Source organism: Harpia harpyja, chromosome 13 (assembly GCF_026419915.1).
Source record: "Harpia harpyja isolate bHarHar1 chromosome 13, bHarHar1 primary haplotype, whole genome shotgun sequence".
NCBI classification, from domain to species: Eukaryota; Metazoa; Chordata; class Aves; order Accipitriformes; family Accipitridae; genus Harpia; species Harpia harpyja.
The window spans coordinates 40,060,488-40,085,986 of NC_068952.1; the positions used below are offsets into that span (position 1 = coordinate 40,060,488).

At 41.5% G+C, this 25,499-nt stretch overlaps 1 protein-coding gene across 1 annotated transcript in view; it reads right to left on the minus strand.

Annotated features, from left to right (window-relative positions):
• Positions 1 to 5,697: 5,697 nt before the first annotated feature.
• Positions 5,698 to 25,499, minus strand: part of KCNU1 (potassium calcium-activated channel subfamily U member 1) — a 53,482-nt gene continuing 33,680 nt past the window's right edge. Inside the window, exons 20-28 of the mRNA XM_052805455.1 lie at positions 23,426 to 23,525; positions 20,753 to 20,977; positions 20,108 to 20,285; positions 15,091 to 15,168; positions 11,064 to 11,203; positions 7,565 to 7,762; positions 7,123 to 7,226; positions 6,308 to 6,443; positions 5,698 to 5,746 (exon numbers count right to left, since the gene is read on the minus strand). Coding sequence (XP_052661415.1) covers positions 6,344 to 6,443; positions 7,123 to 7,226; positions 7,565 to 7,762; positions 11,064 to 11,203; positions 15,091 to 15,168; positions 20,108 to 20,285; positions 20,753 to 20,977; positions 23,426 to 23,525 — 1,123 coding nt within the window. The 3' untranslated portion in view covers positions 5,698 to 5,746; positions 6,308 to 6,343. The remainder of the gene's footprint in view (positions 5,747 to 6,307; positions 6,444 to 7,122; positions 7,227 to 7,564; positions 7,763 to 11,063; positions 11,204 to 15,090; positions 15,169 to 20,107; positions 20,286 to 20,752; positions 20,978 to 23,425; positions 23,526 to 25,499) is intronic.

Below are 25,499 nucleotides of genomic sequence, written 5' to 3' on the forward strand. Positions count from 1 at the left end.
ATCAAAATCTTGCAGCATGTGTCCCTATGTTTAAACTCACACTCCTTACATTGAGCTTCGTGTGGTACATTTGCATGAAGAAAAAATGCAAATCAAAGGCTACTTAGTTCCTTCTCCACTGAAAAAAAGAGAGAAAGAATGTAAGAGGACATTGAAAAGCATTATACAGGACTTGCGACCTACTAAGAACTTACGGTCAGACCTTTAGAAGTTGTTCAGATGCTCCAAAGTTCTTAATTAGATATCACTACATTTTTAATTAGATAGCATTCCTAGGTATCTAATTACCTTTAAAAAAAAATGGACCTCAGGTACCTAGGGGAAAAGGCATGAGGCAGTTTCTGACAAACATTGTACAGTATGTGATTCTCAGAGAGAAGCCACAAGTCCTTTTTTCCCTCAACAATCTTGACATTACAATCTGTTTAGGAGTTCCTTCCTTTTTGTTTTATTTGGTTATGCAAACATTAATTTAAGAAGTATTTCTCAAGCCTCCTGTGGGAATCCAACCCAATTTTCAGAGACAATGAATGTACAAAAATGACTAACATTTCTCTTTGAGGAGGGGAGGAGATTTAAGGCTTTTGACTCAAGGTTGGGTTTTTTCCCCCTTTTTCTTCTCCCTCCTTCTTCTAAGTATCTCTTTATTCATCACTTTAATTACCTAATCATAAATTTCTTTAGGGGGTTACTTAGAAGGAAAATTAGCATCAAAGCTTGGCAGTAAATTCAGGGGCTTTTGGAGCAGGTCCAAGCTGTTTCACCTGTGATTAATTAGATGATTTTTTCCTTTAAGTGCCAGAGGGCTGTTGAAGTCTTTAAGCAGTTACATGACTGCTGGCAGCTCAGGAATTATGATTGATGCATTAGTCTGGCATTTAGGACTTCTGCTTCTTTTTGGTAGTTGCCTGGGTAAGCAAGTATATAAGACCAGCCACACTGATGGAAACAAAAGGCTCATTGCTGGCAAGCACCAGTCCTTGCACTCATAGAAGAGTGAAGGAACTGGGTACATTTGCTTCTCCACTGCTGGTAGAATACTCAACAGGACTAAGATGAGAGAAAGGGAGAAAGAAATGCCTACTACTCGTTATATTTTACAGAGTCACAATATCAAGTCATAGCAGTACTTCTTTTCTTTAAAGTTTTCTTTAAGGTATGGGCTTATTCAAGAATGAAAACGAGAGGAAAATAGAACTAAACCTTTAACCTCAACCCTGGAAACCTTCTGAAAAAAAAGGTGGACTTCAAAAAAATGCATTTCTCTTTTACAAAAAAATAATATTCCTTCCCCCTTGCCCCAAAGGGGGAAGAATGAATCTCAGTGGGGTTGCTTTTTTTTTTTTTTTTTTTTTTTAGCAGAAAACCTTACAAGACAACCAAATTCCAAGCCACTGTGTCTGATCTGGCTCCTCCTCCTGGCTGGAAACAAAAATCCTGTTGTGTCACTGAAAAAAAAAGCCAATCCCCAAAACCCCAACTTCTGCATTAAAGTTTTAGCGGAAGTTAGAAACGTCAGCCAACTCTAACTGTCATCCCCACGCAACTCTCACCCATATGCAGGATAGAGGAGTTCGGAAACGCATCTCAACTTGTGGGGAGATAAAGCCCAGTGGGCTGTGTCTACTTTCACTGCTCTAGCTACATCCATTTTCTGGGAAATGGAGAAACTTCAGTCACTAATGCTTATTAGTTGGCACATGTGTACTACAGAAAAAGTGTCAGAAGCATTAATGATGCACTTCCAGATTGCTTAATACAGTTAGCTCACCAAATTCACTCTGCATGGCCTCCTGCTGCAAGTAGAGAAGCAATCAGCAGTTAAACAGCTCTAGTCCCTTTATAACTGGCCACTAGAGAGACAGTGGGGAATAAGACTATGGCTTTATGGTACATTGGTGGCAGGTCAATAGAGTAAGCTGAAGTAGATGGATGGGAAAGTAGCGAAGAGCCCTTCCTTCAGTAGGAAGAGGCCAGAGAACCCACTGCCAATTAATGACTAAGGGAGACCTCCTTCTGTTCTGGCATTAATTTAAACCATTAGGTGTTTGGAGTTTATCTCAGCAGAGCAAAAATCATCTTTCAGACAAGATATGTGCTTTGCAGGAAACTGTGTGTACGCTCTCAAAAGCTACTCCTGCTGTCATGCATCCTTCCTCCCAAGTGTTCTCAGGACAACAGGATGTCCCTTCGCATCAGGAGACAGCTCCTCATCCTGCTGTGAAGTAGTTAATCTCCATGGGAAGTTCCTAGGCCTCTCGCCATCCCTGCTCAGAGAATAATGACACTTGGTGTTTGCAGCCACCTCTTGTTTTTGTCAATGCCCAGCCGGCCTCATCTAACATTTATAGAGTCTGGATTCTCCTCAGATCTCATTGACTATGTGTCAGTCACCACCCGCAGCATGCTGTACTGCAAAACCCAGCCCAGCTCACAGCAGTGACATCCTTCACTACTCATTCTGCTGGATTGTATCTGACTACAGGAAGGAGGACAGAGAAAACAACCCTGGCCTGCATGTATATATTCATCTCCTTAGGGACAAGTGCTCTTTGGAGAGGCCTGTGTTTCCCTCTGTGTGTATGCCCTTATCAGTGCTCAGATCCAGGTGGATGGATGTGTTAGGGTAAGTGCTTTAGCATATTTGAGTCTCCACAGAGTCTACATATCCTTGCATGCATCTTTGGAGAGGTTTCTGGCTCCATTCGTCACATACCAGCCTGAAATGACAGTGTGACCCAGCTGACAAGACAGACAAGACACATAACGGCAAGACAGCTGACCTACTGGGTAATGTCCAGTAACTTACTTTCCTGTTTGAAAGTATGATGATACTTGTCTGCTTCTGTAAAGAGGCTGACCATCTTATAACAAATAATTCATCAGGTAGTACCCCATGAAGACTATTTGAGCCACCTCTGGAAGAGACTGTTAAATCCTAGACAGACAGGCAAGGGAATGATCATGTTAGCAGGAGCTGAGATCTGAGAGTGGAAATGCAAAATGGCCTAGTGGGAATAGTGTGAAAGCTGCTAGCCTAGAAATCAGGAGATCTGGGTTCTGTTTTTATCTTTTCCACCAATCTGATATACGCTTTTGAGCAAACTACAACTCCTCTGCTTCCCTTATAACTCTTTTTTGTATATACCACCTAAGCTCACTAGGGTCAGGGACTACTTCTGATTGTATCTGACACAAAAAGTTTCAGAACTCTATCAGAGACTCCCGTAGCACTGCTATAAAGTAAAACCTACTAATATTAATCACCACCCACACACTAAGGTGACCTTTACAGCTTAGAATGGGTACAGATTAGCAAACTACAGTGCAGAGATCCTGTAACAGCTTTGTGTACCACGCTGTGGATTTCACTGCAGAAGCTGAATTTATACAAACGTATGACCCAAACAATACACAAGAAGATACTGTTGCTGAAGATTCAAAGGTGGTAGCTTCAGAAAGCATGTTTGCATGCACCCACACACAGATTCTCTCCTACACCTTTGCTTTTCACAATTTGTGACAACAGAGATTATTCCTTTCTGGAAGAATGTGGCATTGTTGACATTTAAAAAAAAAGCAAAACAGGCCTTTGCTTTGCTTGAACAGCACAGGCTTTCTTGATCAGCTGTCTGAGGTGCCTCATCTGTACAAAGCATTTAAACCTGTCTAACATCAAAAAGTAAAGTAAGACAAGTCACTTTGATGCTCCAGAGCACATGCCTAACATGATTATTGCAGAATCTTCCTGGTGATAATAGAATTATGCAAAAGAGGCCTTGACCCATTAATGCTTTTACCTTTCTTAGGATTTCTCTCCCTCTTCCTTCTTTCCTGAGAAGCAGAACTGCTTGCTCAGGTACAGCAACTGAACAAAAAGGTGGAATAAGCAAAGTGGAAGAGGTCCCTTCTCCACCTTGCCATTTCTCCCCACTCCACTTTACCCCAGTAGATTACATGCTCTAGCAGCTGCAGGTTAAGCAACCGGAAATATGCTGTACTGGAAAAGCTGTATGACTGGACATGGGCATATTCCCCCATCACAGAGATGCTGTGAATGCAGGATGGAAAAGCATGGCATGTGTCATCACTGGCAGTCCTGCACGTAAGACACCTTGGAGAGAAGGAACATTTAAAAAAAAATGCACTTGCTGCAAACCTCTCTTTCTAATGGAAAGAAGAAAGATACACCAGTGGTTGCAGCAGTTTTACACCAAGTAGTGTAGCTCTGGACTAACACAGTAGTATACCCAATGTTTTGTGCCTTAAAGCTGAAACTAGTATGTCCTGGATCTCAATCATGAAGGAGCACTTTCAACATTTCCCTCCATTTTCTAGGAAAAGCAGATGATTTCAGATAGCAGAGTTTGCTGGCAAGATAGTCTGAGTTTCTCACCCACTCAGGGAAGTTATGAGTAAACAGGCTTTGGTGTTTCTTGCAGTTTTCTTAATAAAAATGCCTTAATGTTGCACAAGACGTGCTTAATATCACAACACAGAGGTCCAGGCATGTGTAGTTATCTAAAAGCAATAGAACAATTAGGAAGAAAAAGGGATGTTACCTCCTCTGTGCCCTGCTTAGACTGAATTACAGCTGAAAATAAAGGAAGGTTCAGATGATGACAATACAGAAAGCTTACAGAATCTTAGTATGAGGTATCCTTTGTAGTCAAAGGACTGCAAAGCTTGCCCAGGCTTTTCCTTCCACCTTTTAACTGTCTTGTCTGTTTAAAATAATGCATGCTAGGGAATGGACTGAGACACTATTATTGAAGCCTTGTTCTGCCAGAGGGTAAACAGAATCCAGTGCACAAATTCTTATCTAAGTTTGTATATACAGTGGGTGATTTTAGGCCAAAAAACTCCTACTGAGAGATCAGCTGACCGTCTTGGCTCAAGTTCAGGTCTGCAAAGGGCTGGCAAAGGGAAAGCATGCTTCCTATGTATTTCGTTTGCTCTAAGCATGGTTCACTGATTCCTACTTGTAATCTGTCCTGAATTGAAAATGTACGATTAGTTTGTTCCAGGGAAGATGAGTCCAACACATTAAGGCTCAGACTTGAATCCAAACTCCAAACCTTCCCAAGAGCAGATATGTTTCCACCTGGAGTTTTGGTCCAAGCTTTTCTCTTGCTTCTTACTCATGTTGTTTGAGTGAGTTCCTGAATGTCCCATCCTAAATCAGTACCTATTTATGTTAGGCCAAATGAATCACAAGAGACAGTCCTTTCCCCAAAGCTCTCATTATCTAAATTAACAAGTATGTTATTATATTCCCTGTGTGCAGCAAGGAGCATTAGGATACAGTTAAATAGCTCGCCCAAGGTTACACAGCCAGCTCTTTCCAGAGCTGGGTACTAAAGCCAGTTGCTTGACTGTTAAGCTCAGTGCTCTATCTTATTCCTGAAGAGGAAAAGAGCAAGCCCAGATCTGACCATTCCCCTGGGTAGGAAAGCTTCTGGAGTATCTATTTGAAACAAAGACTTACTTTCCCCCTTTTCCTGTCTAAAATAGAAAAAGGACCAAGACCTTATTCCCGAGCTTCAGGGATCTGTTAATTGGCTCCCTAGTAAAATTACAGAGACTCAGCTGCCTGATAATGATTGTAAATGACAGAGACTATCAGGTTTACCTTGTGATGTCCCAGGGGAGCTTGCAGTTAGTTTAGTCTGAACTCTGCGTCAGCTGTTTGGGTTCCTTTCTTCTCGGCATGTGGTATCTGGACTCAAGCTGCAGTCTTTCAAACCTAATTAGTGTTAGGGGAAAGAGAGGGGGGGGGGGAACACAAACCAACACCACCACTCTTCTCATTCCCTCAACTGACTTTGTAACTTACAGGCAGGACCTGATTTATGGTACACATTTATTGGGATTTTTTGCCTGAGTTTTTGTTTCTTTTCATGCCTATCAATCCAGCATCTTCAGTTCTGGCTGCAAGAAAACTGAATTTTAGTGTGCTGGAGTCTTTGAAGGTTGAGAATTTCAGCAGAGAATCTCTAAACTCAACAGAGTCATCGTGTTAGTATATAGCTGGGTATGTTCTGTGCAGTGCTCAGCAGAAAGTGAAGTTTTTGCCCTTTTCCTCGCAGAGAAAGCATTTTACTCTCTGATATGTTTGCTGTTAAAGCTTAACAATATAATTTTCAGTAATAACCTCACATTAATGTTTAGCCAAATTCAAACTGCCACCCCTAAGAAATAAGAACACAGACAATTTATTGTAGCGGTCTTAATAACTTGTACAATTTTTTATTTGCAGGGCATTTCACAATCTCTCATAACTTTGGCATGAAGGTGTCTGTACTACCTGTTTTCTTCCTTGGTAACCAGCTTCCATCCCACATCACAGGTCATCAGCTGTTGCAATGTTGAATGGAACAACACAGAACAGCAGATCCGTAGACAGCATCTTCAAATCACTGGCAGGCCGAGCAATCACAAACCTGAAAAAGCAGTAGCACATGAGATTCAGGCTACTTTGTGAGGCCTTTGAACTGAGTGTCTGGGACAGCCAGAAAGCTGTAGGATTTTTTTTGCAACGACTGACTGCATGTGCAGAATTCTTCGGAATGATGAGACAATATACAGAGGCTTCAATTTTACCTAGGAATGGGATACATATATTTTAAATGAAGCTAATTAGTCTCTGGAACAGCTGCTGAAAGATGTGATAAATTTTTTGATTCCTCAAAAATCTTTAAATCAAGACTAAATGTCTCTCTAGGAGATCTGAAGCTCAAGCAATCACTGAAATCTTGAAATTGAAAGAATCAGTGAGTAGAACAGGTTAGATGAGAAGGTTCCCTCTGCCTGCAAACTCTCTGAAATCCCTGCCCTCAGCAACACTACTAACTTCATGCTCCAGCAGCTCTCTAATGCAGAAGGCTCACTTGTAAAGATAAATCACATCTTAAGTGAACATAAGGGAATCTCATACAAGTGCCAGTAAGCGCCGTGTTCAGACCACACACCAGTTTGCCTCAAATGGCCCTAGCTACCTACAAGAATGTCTGAATCCAAGACAAAAATAAGTAAATCAGGTTGCCTATAACAGATGCCTAACTTCAAAGTCATGACTGCTGTCTTTTGACTATGGTACAATTTGAGATAAAGTATACTTGCCTATTCTTGTATGGATTGGGTTCTTCCATCAGGCGGTAGAGCCCAAAGCAGAGTATCCCAAACAAGTCTAGAGCTCTGCAGTAAATGTCTCCAAAGCATTCCTCCTGCTATAAAAGAAGCAAAACCACTCTTATCTCTAAGGAACGAAAGTGGACAATCCAGCCCAATACTAAATCACGTATTTAGCCAGCTATCATCACTATTCACTACCTTTAGTATCCTAATATTTGGCAAGAAAAAAGGAAAAGAAATGACTGGTGCCCCCCAAGATTAGAATCTAGTATAAAATAAGGCTATCTGATGCCTTTGCCTCTTCAAAATATAGCTCAAGCTACGTAGTGAGATTCAACTGAATGAAACTAAACTTTAGGTAATGACAAACAGTACTAGCAGCAAGGATCAAAGCGTAGCCCATGAAGCACCACTCAGTGATGTAACTCACCACGACATCTGTTAACAACCTCTTGGACAGTGGCAGGAGTGCAAGTTTGCATCTAACTTGGGAGGCATTGTGGATCATGTTGTCAGGATTTCTGTGCAGTCTGCTGCCCTCTTCCAACAGCTGTTCCCCCAATGCTGGGCTTGTCCCACTAGTCACCAAAGTCTGCAGCAGAGCCAAGATGTGATGGTTGTAGTACGTCTGGAAAGGAAGAGACGAATCAAAGACAAAAGAGCATGCCTTGGAAAGGAAAACCAAGTTTTCCAGTGAAAACCTAGAGAAAGTGATCAGGCAGAGAGTTTGGAGTTTTTCTGTATACTTAAAGTAGTCCTTAATTATGTTTAAAGTTTTCTGACAATATTTATGCATCACCACCTACTTAGCCCATTTCGGCTTCGAAGAGCAGTCAGAAGATTCCACCTCTGCTCTTAGAATGCACTAAGCTGTGTCTGAATGGAAGATTTTCAATGGCACAAATGGAGTGGGTGTGAGCGTGCACGTGTGTGTGCGTGTAAGAAAACTGGGCAGCAACTCTGATGTCACCTGAGTAGGAGCACGCTGTGTAAGGTAAGGCTGGGGAGCACAACTGCCCTGCCCAGCACTACAGAGTGCAGGTGCAGCAGGAAACTCTGTCCTTGTAGTTGTCACATTGTTTTGAAAACCTCTCTCTGTGCCCTTATCTCAGTCAGTATTTTTTGGGAGAAAATTACCATGGTTCAAACTCAGATCTAAGGCAAAAAAAGGCCTAGAGTCTCTTTTTTTTTTTTTAATCTAAAAGTGTTTCCTCTGCCTGCAGTGCATCAGATAACTTATTTTCCACCCTTTCTCAAGAAGCTCATTTCTTACATAGAGCCACTTTATGGAATCTGCCACCTGCATTTGCCTGAGTAAAGAAACTAAATAGGCTGCAGAGAAGGAATGGTGTTACTAAATCCACGCTAAACTCAAATCCGCTTAAGAACATCTGACCATATTGTCGGGCAAACGGGTATAATGCTGTTAGAGTAATTCTCAGTCTTTTAAAGTAAGGAGCTATAGTCCAGGGTTATCCAGGAGTGATACAGCTTCGGGGGAATCTGCACTTTACATATTTAACAGAAGCGTGCTGAGCTCTTTAACATATCATTGCTGTACTTTTTGACATCAAAAGGATTGCATTTCCATACTTGGATGAATTAATAGGATTTGCATGTCACCCTCATTCTGTACTTTCTTTGCCGAGTTACACTGCAGGAATTTGAAAGGCGGGGAAACTATAGAGGTGTGCGTGTGTGTGTGCGTACTCAGGAAATAACACACACTGCATTTAGAATAGGTCTTGAAGCTGACTTTAAAGGAGCAACGTTTCTGTAATGTGCCTGTGAGATGTTACCTTCTTCGCCAGTTGATGTTTGGTTACAGCTTCAGACAAGCAGATTTCCTGGGAACACCTCTGCATACAAAGGCAAGACTAGAAACCTTCTCCCATTACCAAGTAGTTGCCTTGTCCCACTGACTCCATGTTGCTACTAAGCCAGGAACCCACAGCTAGATCAGGAAGGGAATTCAGGGCTCATTAGAGCACCTGAGCCATAATGATCATGCTCATTGAATTGTTTTCTCCCTATTGAGACCCCAAGGGTCATGTTGAAGCAAATGCCAGGTCTGCTTCAGGCTTCCAAAGGGTAACATTTCACTTTACAGGCCACATTCTGCCTTTCAGATTCTTCTGCCAGTCTCCTTTCAAGCTAAAAGAATACACCACTCCTGCTCTGAGTGTCTTGAGAAATTTCAACTTATATTCACAGTGATAGCAAAAGGAGGTGATATTGGACTGCTGAAGGCTCCTTTCCTTTTCTTCTCCAGTTCACACATCTTTTCCTGCAAACTGCAATTGCTAAGCAATATCGTGTTTCTCTCAGTCTTTACTGTATTTACAGGATGACTGAATCCAACCTAAGGTGCCCCTCTACTTTAAAGCAGAGTTGAGTGCTGATCATTCCTGGACAGACTTGGAATCTTACGCTTGAGTGAAATTTTATCCTTTAAGACAGGTCATGCTATGTCTTGAGTTACTTCTACACTTGACACTAGCAGTCATTAATTACCGTCTGGCTGATTGACATATCAGTGAGTAGCAGCAATATAATACTTTCCCTAACACTGAAGCCTTCTCAAAAAGGCATAACTGGACTTGACACACTTCTTTTGGACTGCTTATCCCTTGGAGAGATTTGTTTTGTATTTATTCTGTTTCTGTGAAACTGCCACCCAAGCACTATCCCCTTGGACATGAGCTGAGAGCAAGGCATATGGAACTTGACTGTAGCATGGGGAATCGGGTTGAAGAGGAAGAAAGAGGCTTTCAGAAAAAAGAGAAGGCAGTTTTGGAAATGCCAGCTCATGAGCTGAACTGCTGTTTTTCTGCCAAAATGCTGGCTTAACTCCACCAAAGGGTGACCCACATGTGTGTCACCACTGACAGTATCACTCAGTTTTGACAGCAACTTAAAATGATTATGTCACCAGGGTGGGATCACCACATTCCCTCCATTCTTGCAGTTTTGGTGCAATGTATCCCATCTTTAAAAGAACACACTGCCTACAGAGAATCAAAATATGCACTTCTTTTAAAATCTGATGTGGTCTTGCGGATCAGCAGTGGCCCACATATGTGGAATTTGTTTTATACCTTTTCAGAAAACAGCCACTGGGAGATTCCCATTGAGTTCGATAGATTCTTCCATCCAAAATTCCAGTGAATTTCTGCCTAGGTGCCAGATGGACAGATGAGAAGAGTTAAATGTTCCATTTTTCCCCATCGCCTGCAATGGTAAAGTGGTGGTAGTGCAAGCTCCCTGTTCCCTAGCTCACTAATGCACCTCCAGCCAGGCTTGTAAAACTCCTTTCTACATGAACAGGTAAGAATTCAGAGTCCACATAATCTTCTCAGCCTTTGGCATCAGTGCTGGAGCTTCGACCAAGGGGCCAGCTGGTGTCAAATGCAATTTTGGCTTCAGTGACTGCAGCTCCCTTAGAGGGACTGATTGTAACATCGTGTTGTCAAAAAGTAAATAAATCAGGCTGGCTTTAAATACCTTTTGTAGCCTGTCAATATTTTGGAGCTGGGAATGGGAGGAACTTAGAAAAGCAGTCTAAAAGTTTCTCCAAATAATTCTGTGTGTGTATCAACAACAGGGAGAGTTCCTGCTAATAGCACGTATTGAGACACATATATTTTGGAGCCGATAGCTGCCTTTTAGTGTATGGAACCCACCACCCCAAGAAATCACAGAGGCCCACTGATTAGCAAATTGCTCAAATAGGAATAGACATGTATAATTCTCAGGGCACTGTGTAACTAATCACATCACTGATCTCTGCAACGTTTCTTGTGCCTTTCTCTGACACACATGGCCTTGACCATTGTTAAGGCTAGGTTAAGTGGGTTTACCCTGGCTGGTAATCACTTTGTTACACACCGATGCCACTAAATTTGACAGGACATGATACATCTACTTACCATAGACAAAAGAGAATTCAAGAAGCTATCTGAGAAAATAGTTCCTGTGGCGGCACCAGTGGTGAAAAGCTGATCTTGCTCTGGAATCTCAGAACTCCCGCTGGGAGCCTGATTAATGAACTGGGCATTTGGTGAAGACTCTATTGGAAAAGCAAGGAAGAAAGAGAAAACATCTTAGCAAAAGAGAGGAGCCATCTAGAATCAGAAACAAAAGTTAATAATCCAGTTTGCCATTCCGTGTCCAGCACCAGCCAGAGCATGCAGCATTCGTAAAGAAAAGAAAAAAAAAAAATTCAGTGCTGCTAACTGATTGTGCAATAGCAGACAAAAGACAAGAGAATCCTAAAACTTAAGTTTTAAGATATCAGATTATACTTAATTTACCTGCTTGGAAAAAGAAAGGAAAAAATCTTATTTCATTTCTTCCCCTCATTTTCCTGAATTAACAGAAATACAATTACTATATCTATTGGCTTAAATTGGGGTTACAGGGTCCCTTTCACAGCTGTGCTACTGTTACAGAGATCCTCACTAGTTTCTCAACCTTATTCTTGCTGGCTGAGATAGTCTTGCAGAATTCCCCCTACTCTGAAAGTGATTCCTCCTTAACTTTCTTTTCTATTTTCAGGGAACTGCCTAAGTACACCCAGGCAGAAGGCCGCTGCTATGCTACTGAACATGCTAGGTATGTCCTGCCACTCTAGCACTACCAGTAAGAATGCTGATGAATGACAGCAGCACAGCAGGAGACTGAGAGGAATTGAGATCAAGAACCCGTATCTTCCCATTAAAAAATAGAGAGCAAGCACAACTAACTCCATGTGAGTAATGACTGATTTCTATTATGTCCCCTTGGGTCAGGAAGCATTTGAGTGCATCATTTTTAAAGATGACTAAAACTAGCCAGAATCACAATACTATTAATGTCTCCTGTTGTCTTGCAGTGTTGGTGTCATCCTTCAGCCATGTATTCTCAATACAGATATTTCACCCACCCTGTATTTTAGAGTTGGCCCTGCATCTGGCATTAATCAGTATGACTCCACTGACTAGCTTATACAGTCTGGGTATGAAAAGCATGGTCTCGCAGCCACAATAAGGGATCCACTTTATTTCTCCACACCATTCCCTTTCTCCTTTACATATTTGCAGAATTCTTATTTCTTTACAGATCACTTTGCTATTTCTCTCCCAGATCTCTGTCTCCTTATGGCAAGGGTTTCTAGAATCCAACGTTTCTGAGGAATAACCATTTATAATACGCCTCTGAGCCCACTGACCAACTCACAAATTCAGAAGATGCTCGACACATTGAACTGTGCTCAGCTTGGTGGATCTGTGCCCGCAGAAACCCCATGCAAAGCCCATTTAACAGGCCTTGCATCAGCCTGATGTGAAGTGGTCAGTTTAGCTTTTCTTATTTTTCTGTGTTTCTCACCATTGGGCAAGGAGAAGCAGCAGCATGTCAGAGCATGATGTCGACACACAACTCCCCTGCTCCTCAAGGCAAAATTCATATCCAGCCCCCTTTAGAGTGCAAGCCCTCAGCTAATTCTGTCAACTCTGTCCCTGACTATGTGCCCATAGCTATGTAGGTGCAAGAGGACAGCACACCTCTGGGACCACAGCACACCTCTGGGACCACAGCACACCTCTGGGACTCAGGGGGCTCTGGCATGCCATCCTGGTCACAAAGAAACTATGGCAGAGGCAAGTCAAGCTTGGCAGTTCTGGCTCTACTGAGATAGCACATTGCTTCCTGTGCCTGTCAAGATTAATTGCAAAACTCCTACTGACTTCAGTGGTGACAGAACTTCAACCAAAGGTACGAAGGATCTTAGCTTCTCTTACAGCAGGTTTTGAGCAGCAACAGTGTATTGTATTGCTGGCTTTGGCATGTCATACACACTAAATGATACAGATGACCCTTGGTCAACACTCAGTCTGCTGTGAAATAAGAAATTGCCTGGAATGAGCAAAGCCCTTACAACTTAAGGCACATGAGTATTACCCCTCTCAGGTTGTTTCTAGAGACAGGCACAAAAGTGAGCATTTGTCTAGATCAAGGTCTACCAGAGCAACTTACAGGAAGCTTATTCAATCACAAGAAAGCTCCAGCTGTTTTTGATTAGCTGTTTTGTGCTTCCAGGTTTTAAATTCTTGGGTTTATTTTGCTTCCCAGCCATCTCTGTAACTCTGAACATATTTCTATGCTGTTCAAGACTACAGCAGGGGCAGGCATCCATGTGCTTAGGGACTGGGCTCGATTCATTATTTTGTCAAAGATCTGACATGACTAAAATCCAAGTCATGTCAACAGATTGCAGATGTTTTCCCCTCCACTGACACACCACATCCTGGAGGGAAATCACAGGGGTGCAATGCCTGTCTGAAGATGTTAGCTTGACTGCACAATATCTTCTCAGAGGAGCTGGGCCTCAGTAGCCAGCTCAAAACATTTCTGAGACTTTTGGACACAGCAGAAATAAAAGCCTAAACCACAGCACAAGATAGCCAAATATCACTCTGGGCAATTCAAGAGTTCTGAAATTACTCAGGAGGAGGCATCATTATCTTATCATTATTTTGTGCTTTTTTTTTTTTGGAGTAGCTCCTCAGTGTTTTAGTCTAAGGAGCACACAGGACTGAATAGCCTATTCAGGTGCTTAACTGCTTCTGGGACACAGCTCATCAGGTGCAAGTTTTGACTAAGCAGTACACCAGAGCTTCATATAAATAAAATATTGCTAGTGCCTGCTACAGGCCAAGGCTGCTCACTAGCCCTGTTCCAGCTGCAAACCTTGTGAGGACTGGAAAGCAAGGACCCCACATATGCTGAGCCCACATAGCATTTACAAGCATTGCATCAAAAAGAAATAAAGAAAAAAAAAATAAAAGCCTGAGTGAGTCAGGGGCCAGTCATGATGCCTAGCAACATGCTATGCTGATTTGATGGGTACATTCTTGTGTCAGCACTTTAAATGGAGCTAAACGTCCATGTCCCTCGGGACTGGCCTCCCAGCCACACCACTCTGGTGTGACACTGACTGCTATGTTACTAGTAATCACTTAATCAGTGCACATGTTCCTAATTAAAAGATCCAGTTTGTAACCATCAGGAGATGAAGACAAAGATAGCCAAGAGCAGCATGAAAGAACCCCCTGAGTTACTTCAGTTATGAACGTAGGCTAGAGAGGCTGAGCCTTGTGGAATAAAGACAAAGGTGTTTGGGCTCTGGAGTAAAATGCCTGCACTCTGTCCACTTTGGCAGGTGCACGGACCCATCCAAGTACTGTACCCCAAACAGTCATTGCACAATGCCTTGTACTGCAGATTGTTTGGAACAGGCTCTGTTCTTTCACAGCCACTTGTACAAATGAGGAAGCCTGCAGCTACCCCCACAATCCAGAAGAGGAGGAGGGAACCATCACGAGTGTTTCAGAAAGGGGAGGGTTGAAACGGAGAGAATTAGGCCTTGATTCACCCCATTTTGTTGTGGGATGAAAACTGGGCATACAGTCTCAGTGTATTCTAAAATCATCAGAGAGAGGAAAGCAGGGCTAAAGGGTAAGTTAGATTTCATCCGGGCAGAATTGCCTTTGGCAGTGCCTCTTCCTCCACTGAAAATAAGGGTAAACCAGGGAAATACACTTCTGATTTATCTACCTTAGTGAAGTATGTTAGGATAGGTGGGATGAATGCAGGCCGTGTGACTAGAACTCAGATCTCCTGAGATCCACTCCAGCAGAAAAAAACCCAAGGACATTATCTTTCTCCTAAATGGATGCTTTGGAGTTTTGCTACGCACAGAGACCTTTGTAACACTTTGTTATATTTATTCTCCTGATAAACCATCCTGACTCCTTCAAAGCCAGTGAATTAACATCTAAGTCAAACCTTTTAATGTTCCTTGGACATGTAGTGCTTGTCGCTTTCTGCCTGTGAATTCTAAAAAGGGCCTGGGGTAAATAAATAATGCAGCATGCATATTGCTTCTGTGAAATTTGTTCCTAAAGAATAACTTACTCAGCTCTGTAGTGATGGGGATCCTTTTATAACATGGCTGTGATTGATTCCCCAATGCTCTTGCTCTGAAAACAGCATCTGTAGAAACAGTCAATAACAACATGAGGAGAGAGGGAAGTTAGCAGAAGCAGAAAGGGAAAAAAAAAACCCAAAGAAGAAAGAAACCAAGGCACAATGGCTCAGACTGACAAATGCAGGAAATCTCATACCTATGCCTAAAAATGTCATTGTCATGCAAAAATCCCAAAGCATTTCCTATATTTAGAAAGTTTCTTGCCTTGGTTTGCTTTTCCAAGGCTCACTTTATTCACTCAGAGCTTCAAAGGATTAAAAAAGAAAAGCTCTCCTGGGAGCTGCTTATTGACATCATAACTAAAATATAATTACCCTCTGTGGAACAGCAGTGCTGGTTACAGTGTTGTTTGGCGCAAAGCCCCCACTAAGCCAATTTGCACTCAGAGGTCTTTTGAGGGAGGGGGTTGTGTTTTTTCCTTCCCCTTTGAGAAGGCTGTACATAAATAGATGGGACGTGCTGTAGGAATGAAGGCAAAAGCATATACCATAATTTTTTAAAAACCTGGCAACCAAAAAGACTTAAAAGAGAAATCCAGAAGTTCCTAGAAGCATGTGTCCTTATTTCTTCCCAGTCCTCACCAGCTAGCTGATTTAGTAGAATCAGTCCCAATGTGAAGTCTGCTTTCTGTGTTTTGATCACATCCAATCTTGTCTCCCTTACCATCATGTCTAAATTCTTCCTTTGCTACCTAGCACAGTATCTGGGTAACTGAGTATGAATACTACTACTTATTGCACAAGATAGTATCAAAGCCAAAATGATGGAATCTAAACTCCACTGAAGATTTTGCTAGATGTGGAACTTCTTCCAGTTCAGATACTGTATAACGGATCCTCTCTGCTCAGAGGAGCATGTGAACATTGGAGATCAGAGACCCTAAAAGAGTCCTAGATGGACCGTTGCTCTAATCAGCCATCTCTGAGGTTAGGCAATGGACTGCCAAAAACGTCATTAGAGATGCCAGGCACCACGATCCCTCAGAACAGTAGAAAAAGTCCTTCTCAAATATAGCAAGGCATCTCTGAATGCATGCTAGTGGCAGCAACTGAATACCTGAAATGAATCACTGCCTTTATTGTACCCTTCCATGTACTGTACTGGTTGATATGAATATATGTCTGATCATTGCCTGGATACCTTTTCCTTATGTCAATATTTTTGCTATGAAACAGTACACAGCGCTCTACCTGGAATTTTACAAACTGGCAGGGTGCTATTACAAAAGATTACTTAATTGTAGATTACTACTGTACATTTGAATTTCAGTATCTTATTAAGTTGTCAGATTTAATTACCATTATATGTTTAGATTATGCCACAGATTATTTAGTTCGGTACCTAGGTTTGCCAACCTGTTTGCTTTGTGACATGACAGGGTGATAATTACAGCATTACTGGAAAACCTAAATTTTTCCATGGGAAAGACTAGTAGTCCTTGGCATCAGCAGTGACCCTAGTAAATGCTCATTCTTGCAAGTGTAAGTAATGTTTACCTCTGTGTGGGTCTGGTTCTCTAAGACCTGTCTAATTCTCTACCCCACGAGAGAGGTAATGTGCAGAACAGGCCTGCGTTTGTTGGGTGTGAAATGCTCACAGCAAAATCTAAAACCACAGGAAATGCAATTGATTTGGGCTTTGTTACAATCTCCAAACTGAGACTATGCCTGCTGCAATGCTTACCAAAGGACCTGAACTGTTAAGGGAACTCAGGGCCTTCCATCCAAATAATTGTTTTCCACTATGGTTAGGATGCAAAATGCTATAGCTTTGTGTACAGCAAAGCTTGGGTTGAGAAAGCATTTGGATGGGCAGGGTAGCTGGATATCCAGCAGAGTCATCTGCTGTCCCATCAGCAATGGCAACTACTAAATGAGAAGCATCAGCCTCTGCCTTTCCTTTTTAAATCAGGTAATAGTTGCATAATCATCTTGCTTTAGAAAGCTCTCCCAACTATTCTTCTATCTTTTCCTACCTGCTTTCTCTCCTGACTACTAACATTAATTGAGGCTAGGTTTCTTGGATGCAAGTTTTGAATGTAACTTTACCCTTCTCCTTCAAAAAACTAGGCTGTGACCCAGAGGACTGCCGTACTTTTTTATCAGTGAAAACTTTGTTTTCTCAGAGATGAATTCCTATAAAATAACAATGGCAGGAGGGAGAGCAGAGACTGAAACAGTGGGAGTGGGGACATGTACATTCTGTTTCCACTCTGGGCACCTTGATCCAAAACTTGGTGGCAACAACCTATGAGTAATTTACTATCCTACAGGAACACACATCTGTAATGTATCTAGAGACCTTCAGAAGCAAAGACAAAGATTGTAAGACATAGCCTTAATCTTGCAGTTGAATCTGAAGGAGCCTCTGGTATGAGAATCCTAACTTAAGATTTTGGTCCTATAATTATAAATAACTATGGCAGCAAAGAAGAGAACGGGCTGGCTTTTTTTGCAACGCATCTAATGAAACTATAAGGAGAGAGAGCTTATTTTTACACTAGCAGATTTAATGGCTGACTTGAAGAAGAAGTGAAACTTGTGTCTTAGCCTTATTTTGCAAATATATCTTTATTCATTGATGATGACATCCTGTAACTGAACACTGCTTTTCTGTTTGCAGAAAACACCGTAAATCTGAGGAATAGCCTTAACTGAGTAGCCAAAGATTTATTAGACTGGAATTGTAGTCAGCTTATGGAGCGACAATTCACTAACATCTGAGCTAGGCAATAGGTGCCTTATAAATATGCAAAGTGAAATACCTAAAATGGATAAATAAGGGTGGGTTTAGAAACACAGTATTTTGTCAACTAGTGTAAGACAATGCTATTATAGTAAATGGTGATAGAATCTATCATCTCTAGTTTGAATCAATCTTTCAGAAATAACTGATCACAGTAATGGGTAATAACAAGAATAATTTACATTTGTGTATTGCTACATTGTGAGCTTGAATTTATCTGGCTTTAAACAAGCCTGGGAAATAAATGTTGTTATGGGGCTCTATGCTGAGGTACAGCATGCCTCTAGTAGCTGCCAGGGATGCACAGCAAAGGAGTTAAGTGAAAAGAAGCAGGTTTGACACCATGACCCTTGCTTGATCCTGCCCCTTCTCAAAGCCAGAAAAGAAACCCAGAAGCACTGATTTCCATTCCCCTGTTCTAATGTCTACACCATACTTTACCCAGGTTCTTGACAGAGGACCAAGCTATCCTGATTTCTGCTCATACCTGAGAGAAGGTGTTGTGTATTTGGTCTGGTTCTGATGTGCTGAAACACAGTGTTAGCTGTAATACACAAAAACCCTTGTGCCTGCATGTCTCTGCTCTAACTGTTCTATTAGCCTCTTTCTGCATTCTGTATTCAGAAATCCTTTTGATACTGTTCTCGGGGACCTTGTAACTACAGAACTTGATTGTGTTTGTTTCAGTACGATTGAATAAAGTTTTCTCCTATCTCTCATGATAGCAAGGATGCTTAAATCTGCAAGACCCATTTTTCTGATGCAAGTCAACACGTACCCATCTTCGCAAGGGAAATGGGGGAAAAATATATGCTTGTGGATTAAAAAAAAAAAACAACAAAACAAACTTTGAGTATGCAGGTGGTGATGGTTCTGACAATGATACGCCTGGTAAATTGCCTAACAAGCCATGCCTCAGCTTACCCAACTGATCACACCTATGTCAGCATTAGGTCTCTGAGGTCTTCTGCTGGAAGGAGACAAAGCAAGCTAAAAGCTACCAGCCCAAAGAGAAACACTATGAACTCTGCAAGGCAGCTGGGGAAGGTTTTGATGAACAGATGCTCACATTTCTATTTTCCATCCGCACATTGTAGTTCAGAGTTCTGCACTCCATGTACTACATTTTTGAGTGATAAAACAAAAAATGCTGGAGGGCAGTAGGACAGTGATTGATAGGATGAAATATCCTTTTTGCTCTGAGTCTCTCTCTTTTCCATATATAGGTATAAAGATGCAGTAGGTACAGTACCTATATCTGTCACTATAGAGATACGTAAATTATATATATAAAAGTACATACTATTTACTTCCTCTCTACATACAATCAATAGTTCCATACATCCTTATATTTATGTAGCAATAAATACATTAGATAAGAGTAATCTATTCAAGTCACAATTACCTCTTACTCAAATATACCTTATAAATAATTTGTCTTCTGATTGTATACACTGTATATTGATATAGTCTAGTTATTAAAAAAAACCCTGTCTCTGCCTCACTCTAATCTTTTCTTTGGCACAGCCATTGTTTTAAAAGCCTAGAATGATAATAAAGTATAGGGAAAACACTTAGGAGAGCCATCCATTTCTCAGCCCGCCTTCAGTTAATTAATACTCCACATTCTCAAGAGGAAGACAAATCTTAGCTCCTTCGCCAAATTAAGGGAGGAAGAGACGCAATAAATACTCTGCTGGGCTGAAGTCGTTTTTGCTTCCATTGCATTTCTGAGCTACAAGCTCTGTTTGTCTGGGAACAGAGCACCCACCCTATCAAGCCTCAAGGGAAAGATATTGTTTTTCTCTTTTTGAAGGATGGAAGGGGCCTCCACTCACGCGTGCTTTTGCAAATAATACAGCAGTTACCAACACTGGTTACCATTTACCCTCCAGCCATGGTCTCTTTACAGGAAACCTTGAAGCTTCACTCAGAATTTGCAGGAGGAACTGGCATATTTCCAGGAGCAATGCTGGCTTATCACTCCTTCCTTCGCATACCTGTAGCTACAGAAACTGGACTAGGCTGTACAGCTGGCTATGCTAAAATGGACTTCTGGCCCTTTTAACTTATATATTTATATTCAGAAGAGACAAGCTGTGGCTCAGACTAGTGACAAGTGACCCCTTCATTCTCCCCTCCTTCAGCTTCCATTTTTGTTGCATCAGCATGCTCACAGGCAAAAGGAAGCATGCTTACCTCGGGGTGCTGAGCTGGACTTACCCTGCATGGATCGAATGTTCAGAGTGGCGAGGATGCTTTCCGTGTCCACCAGGGAAGGACTGCTTGAAGCAGTGATGTTGGAAGACAGAATGGCGCATGCAGCACAATCCTGGACATTAACTGCCCTCAGATCTGCACAGGAGAGCGCACTACCCTGATAAAACGAAAGAAATAGTGATCAGGAGAAATGTGAGCAAGTTGAACACGAAGGATCTTTAAGGATGAAAGGTGAACATTAAATTTGTTTCAAACTCAGCTGGCACAAATGCATTTTGGAAACATCTTCAAAATTTGAGCAACTTTGGAAATGGGGAAGCGTCCAATAAATTGCAAGTCTAGACCTGTGAATTTTCTTCTCTGACAATCAGGATTAGCTTCTCAGGGCTTCTGCAGGAAACCAGAGAGTACCAAGACTCCCCCAGAAGAAAATAAATATTTAAGAAGGGAAAGTTTTTCAAAAACATCTTGGATTCAAGCTCAAGTCTAGAGCCTGGGATAATTTTGGTCCTTTTTGAATCTGAATTGTGCTATCATCAAGAAGTTTTAAAATGTATTTAGAAATGTGCATGAGAGCTAGAGAAAGGAAGGAAGAAGAAAAGAGAATATGCAAAAAATTCTTACTGAGAATAACCACAGCTTTGGAAAGTTCTGAATAAATTTCCATTCTCTTTGCAGATATTCCAAAGACCCGAGAAAAACAATGTCTTTCAACTCATGGTAAATGAAGTTACTAGCTCTTAAAGGCATCACGAAGTCCTGCAGCCCAATCAGTGGTGAGTTTCCATCGCCAAAGATGCAGACCAAAATATGATCCTTCAGGTTTGGTGCTGCTTGGTCCTTGCAATTCTAAATTTAAAACAGAATTTTGCTAAACCAGCTACTAGGTTTATTTTAGATTTTTCTCTTCAGTTAGAAAGACTTAAACCACTTCTTAGCTATGTAACATCTATGGGTAGAATGAGATTATATATAAAAAGAAGTATGTCCCCTTAAGTATTTGGATTCCAAATCTATCCTACAGCAGTGAAAAATTCATATATGTTGGCATAAAACATCAAAAATGTAGAACAAGGCAACAATACTAGTTTAACACCAGGAGCTTAATAACAACTTTGAACTGGTGGGTTTTTTCTGGATAATTGATGATATTTCTCAAGTGAGCTAATTAGTCTGGGAAAATGTACTGGGGAGTGGGTATTGCTTAGTGTGGTGCCTCACAGTTGGTAGGTAGTATGGCCAAGTCAGCCAACCAGGCTTGTCAGAGCCATTGCATTAATGTCCATTTTAACCAACCAGAAACTGTGGGATCAGTATATCCCTGTGATGTTCACTCTTTGGCAGTTTTTTTCCAAAGAGAAACAAGGGACTTTGTCAGGGAGAAGTTTCCTGATGAGAGATTAGAATCATAACCAAATTAAATGATTGTCTCTAACTAATTAGATTAGTTTAAATTGAATAATGAAACCTTTAGCTGTATTTAATGTAACATGCCTCAAGTCCAACGATTAGTCTGCTGAATGAAGCTAAACAATTAAAAACACAATCTATTTTATAGCTTATTTTATAGGAACAATTGGAAAAACTATTACTGCTGAAATCTGCAGAGGAAATGCACAATTACAAGACCAACAGGAGCAGTCAGTATAGTGAATGAGCAGCAGGGACAGGTAAGCCATTCTGAAGACACTATGGACTTAGGCCTTCCTTCCAACCTTGGGCCAAAAAGCTGGCCGTATCTGACATTTATTACTTTATTACTGAGGTCAAGTTAAAAAAAAAAAAAAATTACATTCTCAAACATTTATGCCGTATCAGACTGACAGTTAAAATTTCAAAAAACCATTTAAATTATTTAATAACGTATACCTTATGTAAAAGCCAGAGGACCATATTTTGATATGTGTTTAGATGTCCTGTGTTTTGCATGGACATCAAGGAGAAAACTCTGTGAAGTATATCCATCTAGCTGTCCTTGGTTTCCAAACAGAATGAAATGCTGAAGTGTTACAACAAATCCCATAGGAGTATACTTGCACATTTAAGCACCTAAACAACTTTAAAAATGTAGCTTTTAAAAACCCAAAGCACAGTCTGGGATTTTGTCAAGCACCCAACTCACTCCCAAAAACGCATCTTAGACTCCCAGGCCTTAGAGGGCTTGCCTGTCCCAGAAACATGATTGCAAAGGAAGATACTGCATGAACATGAAGTTCAATATGCACTAACTTCCTTTGTGGACATTCTTAATCCTCATTAAGAGCCCCTTGCACGGTCTAGCTTAGCTACACAAAAACACTCAGTACAAAACAGAAGTGGCACATGGGGAGTTAGGACACACTAGCAGTTGTAAGCCTTCTTCCTCATGTAAACCCGCCTGTAAGATCTTTTCAAAACATCACTCTTCAATTCACAGAGCTGAGCGTCCAGTCCTATTGGGATATTTGCCCATTTGTAATGACTAATCCTATTTTGGAGGTTGCTGGGCAATAGGGTCCTTTTATTTGCTTGGAAGGAAGCTGCAGCATTTCAAGCAGCATGAATTCCAGCCTGCTACAAGTCTCCCAGCTGGCAGAACAGCTTGAACATTCTGTATTTTTGATGAAATCTTTGATCACCTCATTGCAAGATTTGGTTGCCTACTCTCAGCTCTCTGGCAGCTCTGAGCACAACCTGCCATTTCTAGATGGGATTTGTTCTTTTACGGATTAGACACATTAAATAAATAAACCAAACTGTCTTACAGATATCCAGATCAATAATGTCACAGACACAGGGGTCTGGAAACACAACATACAAAATTTTAACATAAAATAGACGTCAATCAGACCTTCCTTTGTCCATCTGTTGAGATCCACTCCTGAGATAGGGTGCCTGCCCTGCTTTAGATGAACATGGAAGGCATTACTGATCCCTTGTTACCTTGGAGATCTTTCTCTGTTCCCAGGTTACCACCTAAATTAAAAGGGAATATGGCCATGGAATGAGCCTTCAGCTCCCACCACTGCAACAGAGTCTCTATGCGACCCTGGTCAAGACACTTTATCTGCAGCTTACTCCTGAAAAAGGGGGTAATGGTAAACCCTCAGTCTCTCCCCTCCAGGGCCGGGTCTGTCTCTTACCTTTGCATATGAAATCAAAGTTAGAAATTGGCTAAAATAACATTGGTAAGTAAACAGCAGTAAATCAGAGAGTGCTGTGCCCTCCACCCAGATCAATGCACTGAAGCTCCAGCTTATTGCTAGGAGAACAAGGAGGAAGACGTGAGGATCCCAAAAGCAAATACCCTACACCTACCAGAAGAGCCTCCTGCAGTGGAACAGCATCACACCAGTGGAACATTCCTGTTAAATCTAGGATGACTCTGCTGTTCTCCTCTCCTTGGCCATCAAAACCCCTAAAACAGAGAGAGAAACTTCTTAGCTACAGAACAACCTCTCAGCAGCGGCAGCTACAGTTTACCCAAGTTGAGATCGCATCTCCAGCTGCTGCTGAGATGCCCTCTTTATCTACATCATAGCTTTCATGTCTCATAGTAGCAAGGAAAAATTAGGATGTATGAGTCACACATTAACCATGACAGTATGGGGGGAAAGGGTTGTGTGGTGCAGGAATTCCTCTGTCAATGTCAGCTGAGACAAACATAAGGAAAAATACACTGTGAAGTGTTTCCTTGAATTATTGTATTAGTTGTGATGTTTATAGCTGTTTGGACTAGGTCCCTAGGATTATACAAGTTCTTCAGTGAGGACATTCATTGAAGCAATATTTATATAAACATGGTCTTGATTAAGAGCAAAAAGAAGTCAGCAGGAATTTTCCCCTTGTCTTCAGGGACTTTAAATTAGGCCCATATTGCAGGATATTCTTAGAGGCAAATTTCAGATACGTACCTGTGTTTGCGAGCATTGTGTTAGTTCAGAAGCAGCAACAAGACCACGTGAAACAACAGCCATTCAATCAGATGCTGCTCTGAACATCAGCCTGTTTCAAAGGACTGCTACAGAACAGAATTGTCAGGGAAGTCATGTCGAACAACAAAGGGTTGTTCACACGTCTCCTCATGGCCCAGGCATGGACAGAAAAAGACCTGGAATCTATTGGATAAACCATTTGCTCAGCACCATCTCTCTAGCTTTACTGTAGCGAGAGTCAGCCTTGAACAGTTGGCTCAAGAGCAAAGTTTATTTAATCACTCTGTAACTGAAATCACAATGATAACTGAAACTTGCCATCTAGGATTATAATACATACTGAACACAACAGCCTTAGTAGAGCTGTATGACCAGAGAAGTGTTTGGTCCTGACATTCTTTTCCATGTCCAATTTGTCCTTATCTTGTCCATGGAGTATTGGGTGAGGTGTGATTAACAGAAAGGAGAGGGGGGATTTTGCTAGAAGAAGGTGTCATTCAGTATGACGCCTGCAAGGTGGATCTAACTGTGCCCTGTACAGACCAGCTTATGCTGGTACTGGGTTTAGCACTTCTTAGCACAGCAGTAAGGAACCTGAGAATTTGTGCCATTTTTGAAAATGGGGCTGGGGGGTTTGCAGCTTGTGCCAAACTCCACAATGCCATAGCTATACAATTAACCCATACCCATGATAACTAGTTAAAAGTCACAGTCATTTAAATAACTGCAGCATAGCTACAGAGTCTTTCCCATTCCACATGAGAATTCAAAGACCAGGCTGGAACTTTTTTGCAGTTTCTGCTAGCTTCCCAGGTCTTAGACTAAGGGATTAATAACAAATCCCAGGACTGATCATATTAGAATAGGTTACCTTGTTCTTCTAAATTAATATATTTCCAAGTTTTATAAATGTTCACCTATCTTAAAACCAACACAAGATGTAAAAGCCACAAAGGATCTACTAATAGCATGGACATAAACTGTAATGACCGACTTTTGCCTAGTTGCTCGCCAGTCTCCTCTGTAACACACTTGCGACATGCTGGGCTTGATTGTAAAGCCAAATCTGGAAGCTGGTCCTTTCCAGTTCTGCAGTGTCTCCTATCTCTGTTCCTTCCACACTACTGCAGGATAAGGGAGAAAGGGATGGCCTACAGCAGATCCAACTCAAGCACCATCTAACCTTTAATGTGGACAAGTAGCAGATAATGCAAAGCAAGGTGCAAGGTATGCCTGATGGAGGAAAGCATAGAAAAAAATCTTTCCTTCAGGCAAGAAAGGCAGCAAAGAGGTAGAAACAAATCTGTATGCACTGGCTGCTGCACTACTGCAGCTCAAGAGGAGGCAAGAGCAGCAGGCACTGGCAGCTGGAAGCAACCTGGGGGGAAAGAAAGGAAGGGCAAACAGAAAGCAGTGTGCTCCAGGTGCCAAACAGCTCACAACAGCTCTGCTCCTCT